This window comes from Poecilia reticulata, linkage group LG9 (genome assembly GCF_000633615.1).
Source record: "Poecilia reticulata strain Guanapo linkage group LG9, Guppy_female_1.0+MT, whole genome shotgun sequence".
Lineage (NCBI taxonomy): Eukaryota > Metazoa > Chordata > Actinopteri > Cyprinodontiformes > Poeciliidae > Poecilia > Poecilia reticulata.
Genome location: NC_024339.1, coordinates 2,668,309 through 2,677,280, shown reverse-complemented (window position 1 = coordinate 2,677,280; position 8,972 = coordinate 2,668,309). Strand labels below are relative to the sequence as shown.

Here is an 8,972-nt window from a genome sequence, read left to right as displayed (position 1 = left end):
ACTTATTTAATGATAAAATTTGAATGTTTTGTTTTTGCTTGTGATTAGTAGGGCACTATTATGCAAAATAAACTTTTTTTAGCTTTATATCATGTTATGTTATTCCCTCATCAAACACAGCTGGAATGTTGTTTTGATTCTTTCATGTATGTTTGAGAAGGCAGTCATTCTAGGTGCCTAAATGCTCAGCTCCTTCGGACTAGTGGCAGCAGCACTTAGCAAACACCTGGTGGAACTGCATATTTGCCAAGCTCATCATATAAACTACTTCTCAGTGGAACCCCCCCAGGAACAGTTGTAAATGGAGAAAAATTGTTGTGACAACTTCCTGAAGACGGAGTTTCAGAAAAAGCAGAAGCTTCTTAAAGAGACAGAGGTCCAATTTTAAGGCGTTAATTTGCAAAGTCAAATTTCTTTTAAGTCATGTTTGAAAGATATGGCATTTTGTAACAACTGTATGTGTGTTTTGGGCACATTGTAGTTGGGCACCAGACCCTCTGTAACCCTGCAGTATAAACTAATGTAGACAGTTGTATGTAGTGAATACAATGCTCACACATATGGACAGAAATACAAGTTCTAAATGACCTCAGACAGAAATGAGCTTCTTGATATCACATTATGAAATCAGTTTTTATTCTGTTTTGCCTTTTTACAACAGTATCACTGATAAGAATGATTTGTCTCGTAAGCGATTGCTTCCCCCAAACATCTCTCACATGCCAAGTCCAAATAAAATTAACGACAAGGTTGGCTTTCTTTACAATCACATCTGAAATGCTTCAAATCAGCTTGGTAAAAGTAGTAGTAGAACACTGGAATATCAAAACAGATTTGGCATTGCGTTTTCCCAACGTGTTTGGTACATAATAATCTGTTTGGTACAAGATAAAAGAAACAGATAAGAAATTGGGCTGAAAAGCCTCTAAAAGAACGGGGTAAAGTGAGAGAAAACAAAAAAAGATTTGGGGGCGGTGGGGTTTGAGAAAGTGGAGAGATCGGTCACATCTCCACCCGTCTCCACTTTCTCCCACGCTGGTTCAATCTGAGCATGTGTGTCGAGTGTCTGGGGTTCTCATACACTCAGGATCTGTTCACTGTGTCAGTCAGACATTTTATCATCAAGTCCTGCTCCATCATGTTAGGATGGTGTCGTCGATCTCCTCGTTGGAGTCTGGCAGGCTGGCGATTTTCTTCAGTGAGCGGCGGTGACACTCTGACAGCAGTTCGTTACTCGCAGAGTCCAGAATGGCAGTAATACTCTGGTGAGCAGGAAAGACAAAAAGGGTTACAGTTAATCTGAGACGCTTAGTTGCGTTTCCATTACCAGTACGCACAAAAACAAGAAAAGGTCAAAATTCAGTTAATGACAAAAAAATATCTAATTTTGCAATTGCTGTGTTTCCATTAAATAAGAAACACAAATAAAATCACGCATGAATAAGTTTGCTCATGTGATAAGTCATTAGAAAACATACAGCGACATCAACCTCCTACTACTTTCTGTCATTTTGTTCATCTATATCACCATTAGTAATAAAGAAAGGGACATTGTACAGCTCAAGCTAAGAGGCGGGTCTTAGCGCAGTCAATCATCTCTCTCTGTATGGCACTTGCTCTCTGGTACACTGCAGCTAGTGTACCAGAGAGCTGCAGTCATGAATGCTCAGGCTAGCTATCACAGCCACCGATGACAGCAGATAAACAGTTTTCCTGTAACTGTAAGTCATTTCTCCACCATTAGCACATTTAGCAGCGAGAACACTAGGTTGATCGACAGCGCTAAGACCCTCCCCTTGGCTCTGATTGGTTGTTTTTGTTTGGGAGTGGTGATTTTCTTCAATAGCAGCTCAGGGAGGACATTACTTATCACTTAAACTCTTACTGTATTTTCATAATTCTAATATGCGTGCCTATATGGTCAATGGAAACGCAGCTACTGGCTTTATAGCAGGAATATCATTCATGAGTGATTAGCAGCAGGAAACTGGGAGACCCACCTGCATGGTTTCCTCTCCTTGGCGGAGCCGCAGCAGGTTGACGATGGTGTGTTCGCTCTGGGCTCGGACTGTGGTATTCTTGTCCTTGGTGTTGTCCAGCAGGCTCTTCAGCAGGGGTTTCATCAGGCTAGGCTCCATGGCGGGAGTAGCTGGCTCTCTGAACACCCACCACAGCACTCGCTCCGACACCAGCCTGATGTCACTGGACTGGTTCTGAAGACACTGTGGGGGTCACATGGTCAAAACACATCAGAACAAAATATCTATTACAAAACTCATATGTCCAAACTGACAGCATTAGAAAAACTGACTGACTGAATGATGTCCGCTGTAACATCAGTTACTGTAACATCAGTTACTGTAACATTGTTGATAGAGCGCATCAGGCGCTCTTGGCATTTTCAGTTTCCATCACACTGGTGGATGAGCTCCAGTTAAACCCCAGCAATAAATCCTGTGATTTATCCTGTCAGATCCATTCAGTTCAACTAAATACACTTGTACATTGAACAGGCAACAAAACACCTAAGCTGTTTATTTAACACTCGCTGATTCATGACTAAAAGGAAATTCATTTAAACTAATTGTAATGTCACAAATCAACCGTTTCCCCGTAGACAACCTCTGCTGAATCATTTCTCAGCGCTGTGATTTAGTCACAAAGCACACAGACCAGATCGTTTCACCCACTTCTCCCTTTTTCCTCACCTACAGGAATAAAAACAGGAAGTGAATCTGACTACCAGCTGGACGTGAAGAGTTCCCTTTGTCTCACCTTAACCAACTGTGTGATGATGCGCTGTGAAACGCCACTGCCTCCCTCCGTCCTGAGATGATGCCTCATCTGGAACCCCAAGGCTCTGATCCCACTGGTCGCGATGGGGATCTGCAGGCGGAATTGCATCAGTTACGGAAACCCATAAAGGTCAATATTAGAATTTGCTAAAATGCTTAAATCTTTAGAGGATAATATATAGCGTTGCAGTGTGACGTCACACGTACAAATCCCCCAGGGTATCACATTTCACAAGGTAGAAAAAAAAAAAAAAAGAGGCAGAAGGAAGTAGTTTAGCTATGCTAGCTTGACTATGACAACCTCAACATGTAGATGTGCTGTGGAATTCGGTGTGTTTCAGTTCAGTTAAAAAGAAAAGATGACCCACACACCAACTCTCTGACAGAGTATCAGTAGAGCACGTGCTTAAATTAGCTAATTATCCACTGCTGTGTTCAGGCCATCACTTCTTAATGATCTCAATATAAATATGAAGCATGAAAACATGGTGCTGTGACAGACGGAATGCTCAGTTCTCTGTGTGGGAAATGAACGTGTATTTTTTGGTGTTGAATCTTTGATACACTAGTGGAGCTGTTGTCAGTCAGTTGCTATGGCAACTGGTCAGAGTGACACAGACAAGAAAGAAGAATGCGAGTGGTTTCGAGTTGTTTTTGTACGTTTTTTCTGCCTTTTTCCCCCCTTTGCAGTGGTGCACTGCACTAAATTAATATCTACACCTCCTTGTTTCATTCTGTTAAGCGGAGTTGCTCTACTGCAGCAACGCTGCTATCGATGGAATTGAAAAGAATAGTCTTTTTGCCCTCGTGCAAGGTGAGCATGCGCAAAGACTTCCGGATCTAAACAATAACATGCGACAGATCTATGTTGAAGCTGTGCGTCGACTTCGGACCCGTTTGCGCTCACCCTGTCAGCGGTGGCGTTAGCTAAAACCATCTCGGTCACGGTATTGCAGTAATCCTTCCCACACAGCTTCTCAGGAGCTGACTTCACCGCTATGGCGAGGGCCAGGCTGCGGCCGTGACGCACCATCCAGTCCACACCGGACACGTCCGCTACAGGGAGGCAGGAAAATGTTAGCTCTGTTCTGTTCACACACGCACACGCACGCACGCACACACACACACACACACAGCAGCCAAGCTGCCTTGGGCAACATGGATACCATAGAAACCTGATCCTGAGTAATTACACTTAAAAAAAGGAAATTAGATGGCTTTTTTTCTTTGCGTATGGTAACATATGAAAATTTTCTAAATATAATGTCTTCCAAAGGAATCTGTTGATTAGCCACTGGTGCTGGTGGCAGCATCGGAGTTGATGGGGAGAGAGGGTGGAGCTAAATACAAGCCAAACATGGAAAAAAAACTGCAGGACAGCAATCCTAAATATATAGTCAGATCTACAATGGGAGGCATTGATTAAAGTATATTCATCCATATTTATATATTAGAATGTCCCAGTCAAAGTCCAGAAATCAATGTGTGATAGGTCTTACAAAATGATGTAAACATGTGCTTCCCACTGACTGAGAAAACCTTTCTGATGTGCAAAACAAACAGAAACATTCCCAAAGCAGATTCTGAAAAATGTTAACTTAGAACAGCTGAACACAAATGCACACCGCACTTTTCAGATTTTTACTTGTAAAAAAGTTTAGAACTCATCTTCAAGTTCACCATTATGCACTAATGTGTGTCACATAAGATGCTTGTGTACATGACAAAGCGAAGAAGAAAACAAGCCTTTATTACTTCAAATACAAACCTAAGATGTGTTGAAGCAACACAGTCTTCAGCTCCTCTTCTGACAGGAAGGCACACAGCTCACCAATGCAGCCTGCTGAGGCCATTCGAGTAGCATCCTACACACACACACACACACACACACACACACACACACACACACACACACACACACACACACACACACACACACACACACGCACACGCACACACACACGCACACACACAAAGAGAGAGAGCAGACAGCCAGACAGAAAGAGTTTCTGTGTTACAAAGAGACATGAAGAGTCTAAACCACCTATTGAGAAAACCACATCCTCTCTTTGACTTCCGTTTTTTTTCCGACTGTGATCAGAGAGAAAGCGACTCCACAGATCATTCCTCTGCAGCGGCTCCTCTAAGCGTTTGCTTTCTTTATTCGACTATTTCTCGGCGCGTACAGTAGCTACAGCAGAATCTGCATCAAACAAGAAACGCGTGCGGCCGCAGATTTAAGAAGTCTGGCTCAGCTTGATGTCGCGAGCAACCTGCCCGTTGCTGTCGTACCTCGTCGTGTCCCAGCATGCCCAGCAACGTGGTGGTGATGTTCTTGCGGATAGTTGGGTCCACTTTTGATCCGGCCCCCTGGATGACAAACCTCAGCGCTTGGAGCATGGTTTCCCTGCAAAACACAAATAGCCACACCCCTCAAATAAACGCATGAGGTCAAAAATACTGAAAGATTTATTAGCTTTAACGTCAAGAAGAAAATGCAAGTAAACTGTGAAGATGTCATGGCTTTTTCTGTGGGAGGATTGATGTTAGGCTAACCCATGTATCTGATTCTTGAGGCAAGACTTACTCATCAGCTGACACATACAAATATAACTATGATGTAAAGGATATTTCAGACTCGAGCTGAAGACATTTAGGGAAAGGTGTCAAATGCAGAGGAGATATTTTCCAACGCTTTTTACGTTTTGCTTGTAACACAAAATGAGAGTTTGAGACTCAACTCAAAATAACACCGATGACATTTGACCGGATGCACTTAAACCATTACATTTCAAGAATAGATTGCAGTAGTGATCTCTATGACGAAAATATCAAAAAGATGACAGAAGTTTCAACATGCCGAGTTAAATCTCTCTCTTTTTCTCTTTTTTTAGCATAACTTTCCCTGCCAGTGGGAAAATGTTAGTCTTTTAAAGCAAGTTTGTACCGCAATTTAATCTTTATTGCTGTTTATCTTCAAAACTCATACCACCACCAACCTAAGAAGAGACATGAACTAAAATATAACGGATAAGTAAGGAGGTGCAGAATGATGAGCTTCCGGGTACAAAATAGAAGCAGGAAGAGACGAAATAAAATAGTAGCATACATTCATTTAGGGAGGACTAAACTGCAGCTGCCAACTCTGCTGTTCATTTCTTGCACTTGTACCTGGTTTGGCATCTAAATGCTACTTTTAAATTAGCTGCTAAGCCAAATAATAGCTGTGCCAAGTAATGACACTATTATTGGTGTTAATTAGAAATTTCTTCACTTCTCAACCTTTAAATGTCTGCGTATGATTCCTTGATGGCTTCATTTTTCCTAAAACTCCTGAACGCAGCACTGACTTGCTTACTTCTTCGACTCTATCAACAAGAAGTGATGATGGACTTTGACATGAAGGGCTCTTCTGATAAATAAGGAGCATTATCATCTCTATTTTTTCTCTTGGCCTTTTTAGCTCAGAGTGTCAGTTCTGGGGAACAGCTGCTGGGTGATTCATAGGGCCATAAATATTGATCTGATTATTACAGTGTATTTATGTTAAACCTAAAATGGAGCCTGTCGTAAGTTTTTTGTTGCGTTACCGGCTTATAAAGGAAGAATAAATGCTATCGGTGTTATCCTAYATTATCTTTATCCTTCTTTCTCTCTTCTATTCCTCCTTTTTTTCCGTCTCCGTGACAATTGCATTTGAAGTTACCTCTAATAACGTTTTACACGCAAATAAATCAATCCAGTTGTGAAAGTAAATTAGTTTGGCTTCTTTTTGGCATCCAAACAACAATTCTGATTGCTACACAAACAGACAAGACGCTTAAAAAACAGAAAGAAAGTGTAAAAACTTGTTATTGTGGATGTTATATTATGGAACAAATCTGTTAATGTTAGATTATTGGGGAAAAAAAGAAAAAAATGTCAGACAAATTTGGACTTGTTGGCCGGAGTGCACACCTGACTCCAGAGTCCTCGGCATTGCGGATGGCCGAGAGCTGCTCGGTGAAGAGCGGGTCCACCTTAGTGTGGATGGAGACCAGCTGACCCAGAGCCTCGGCGGCCCTCAGCCTCACCGCGCGGCTGGAATCCTGCAGCGCCTTCAGGAAGGTGGTCTGCAGCTGCGGTAGGAAGGGCTTCAGGGCGATGCCCACCTGCTGACGGAGGGTGGCAGATTAGACACCAACAGACCTTGAGGGATTTCAATGGCGGAGTTTTTTACAGCAGCTGAGAAGAACAAGGACCTTTGCTAGCAGCAGGGTGAGAGTCTCCAGCAGAGCGGTCTTCACCGTCCAGGCGAAGCGATCTCCCAGGATGCGAATGAGAGGTCCTGTGATGTTCACAACGGACGGGCGCAGCGCTTCGGGAGAGGTCAGCTTGATAACTCCACCCAAAGCTTTAGCTGCCTCTTCTTTCTGCTCGGGGCTGCCGGTGAGGACGCCTTCCCTCAGGACCGACAGGATACACGTCACGCCCTGCCATCAACGGGAGGAAAACACTCAAGTCGTTTCAAAGTAGAAAAGTTACTCTCTGCTGACGATTTGTCCAATAATTTGCACCAAACCTTTTTATCAAGTCTATAACATTAAATCGTTATTCAAAAGTAATGAAATAAAAAGGATAACAGAGAGGATATTAATGTGAGAAAATACAATATTTTGCTTCATCTGAATATTTAATAAAAGCCAGCAGTGTGTAGAAGTTGGCTAATATGTCAAAGTAACTACTGTTTGGTGTGGACCTTTTTGAGTCACAGTTCTGGAGGTTAGTGTCTGAATATCTCTCTCAAACGGATTCACCACAGAATCAGATGGGTTGAGATACAAACTTTGACCACTTTCTTGCACCATTTCAATAATTTCCTTTCTCGGCAGGGCTGTAATAAAAGATGAGTGGCTGAAATGTTTCCTGCTTTTAAAAAAAAAAAAGCTCTAATAATCAGACTTCCAACTCTGTGCTTGATTTGTTGGTGCAATTCAGCCTGTTATTGCAAAATTATTGCAATAATGTTGTTTTGAGACCATTTTCAAGTAATATTATGATAATTATATAAAAATGAAAACTGGCACTCTCAGAGATCAATAAAGGTTTTTTTTCTAAAAACACTGAAACTGGAAGATATTTTAAATATTTAACAAAAAAAAAGACGGAAATAAAAAGCACACACAACTGAAACCATATTAAACAGATTATAAAGTCTCTGTAAACAAAATTGACTTAAAAAATATTAATGATTAGAACGTTCAGGATTAATTGATTTATTGCTTACAGTGACATGGCTAGCTGCTTATGGTGGTTTTCACTGAATGCTGCATTATTTTACAGTCTGGCTCAGCATCTCCATTTTGGCCTCATCTAACTGAATGTGGTCTGTTTATGCTCTTGTGAAGAAATTTGACTTGTTACAGCTATTTTTAGAATCAAAGGAAAATGAGAAAAAAAGCTAAGATTTTTTAATAGATTTCATTTCTTTTTCACTTTAGAGTAGGGGTGTTATAACATTTTGTCAATTGGGGCAAAATTGTCAGATCAAAAGTACTTGAGATAAACCTTCCCCCCCCCCCCTAAGATTTCTAAACACTAAAATCACCAAATCATGTGATTTTTTTTATGTACTTGCTTAATCACTAAGCATGAACTCCAGTAACTGAACAAAGAGTAATCAGATTTGTTTTTGGATTGTAGATTCAAAACTTCAAACCGTTTTTGAACATTAAATGAAAAGCCTCCAGTTTTCTTATTATTATTTTGGGCTCAATTAAACAGAACTGAAAAAAAAAAACAGGATCAAGATTGGTCTTCATTTGAAAATAGTTGCTATATTCAGTTAAGTTTTCAGATTTACACAAAGAGTACTTTAAAGCACAAGTCAATGTGTAGAGTTGATTCTAGTTACTATGACAACAAACAGAAAGCAGAAAGCTTGAAAACGATAACCACTTTGTGTTGCATCTAACATTTTAGTAAGTAGATTTTAAATTAAAAGTTGTAGTTTTATCCATCCATCCATCCGTCCATTTTCTTTCACCCTTGTCCCTCAGTGGGGTCGGGAGGGTTGCTGGTGCCTATCTCCAGCTAACGTTCCGGGCGAGAGGCGGGGTCACCCTGGACAGGTCACCAGTCTGTCGCAGGGCAACACAGAGACACACAGGACAAACAACCATGCAGACACACACACAC

At 41.3% G+C, this 8,972-nt stretch overlaps 2 protein-coding genes across 3 annotated transcripts in view; one reads left to right on the top strand and one right to left on the bottom strand.

Annotated features, from left to right (window-relative positions):
* The window catches only part of bicdl1 (BICD family like cargo adaptor 1), a 48,133-nt gene extending 45,400 nt beyond the window's left edge, over positions 1-2,733 (top strand). The window contains exon 12 of the transcript XR_001776928.1: positions 2,715-2,733. The gene's annotated coding sequence lies outside the window, so the exon portion shown is untranslated. The remainder of the gene's footprint in view (positions 1-2,714) is intronic.
* gcn1 (GCN1 activator of EIF2AK4) overlaps positions 606-8,972 on the bottom strand; it is a 39,200-nt gene continuing 30,833 nt past the window's right edge. For both annotated transcript variants that reach the window (XM_008417276.2, XM_008417277.2), the window contains exons 50-57: positions 7,037-7,267; positions 6,753-6,946; positions 5,088-5,202; positions 4,564-4,660; positions 3,703-3,851; positions 2,776-2,886; positions 2,001-2,222; positions 606-1,262 (exon numbers count right to left, since the gene is read on the bottom strand). In XM_008417276.2, the coding sequence (XP_008415498.1) occupies positions 1,137-1,262; positions 2,001-2,222; positions 2,776-2,886; positions 3,703-3,851; positions 4,564-4,660; positions 5,088-5,202; positions 6,753-6,946; positions 7,037-7,267 (1,245 nt within the window). In that variant the 3' untranslated portion in view covers positions 606-1,136. The remainder of the gene's footprint in view (positions 1,263-2,000; positions 2,223-2,775; positions 2,887-3,702; positions 3,852-4,563; positions 4,661-5,087; positions 5,203-6,752; positions 6,947-7,036; positions 7,268-8,972) is intronic.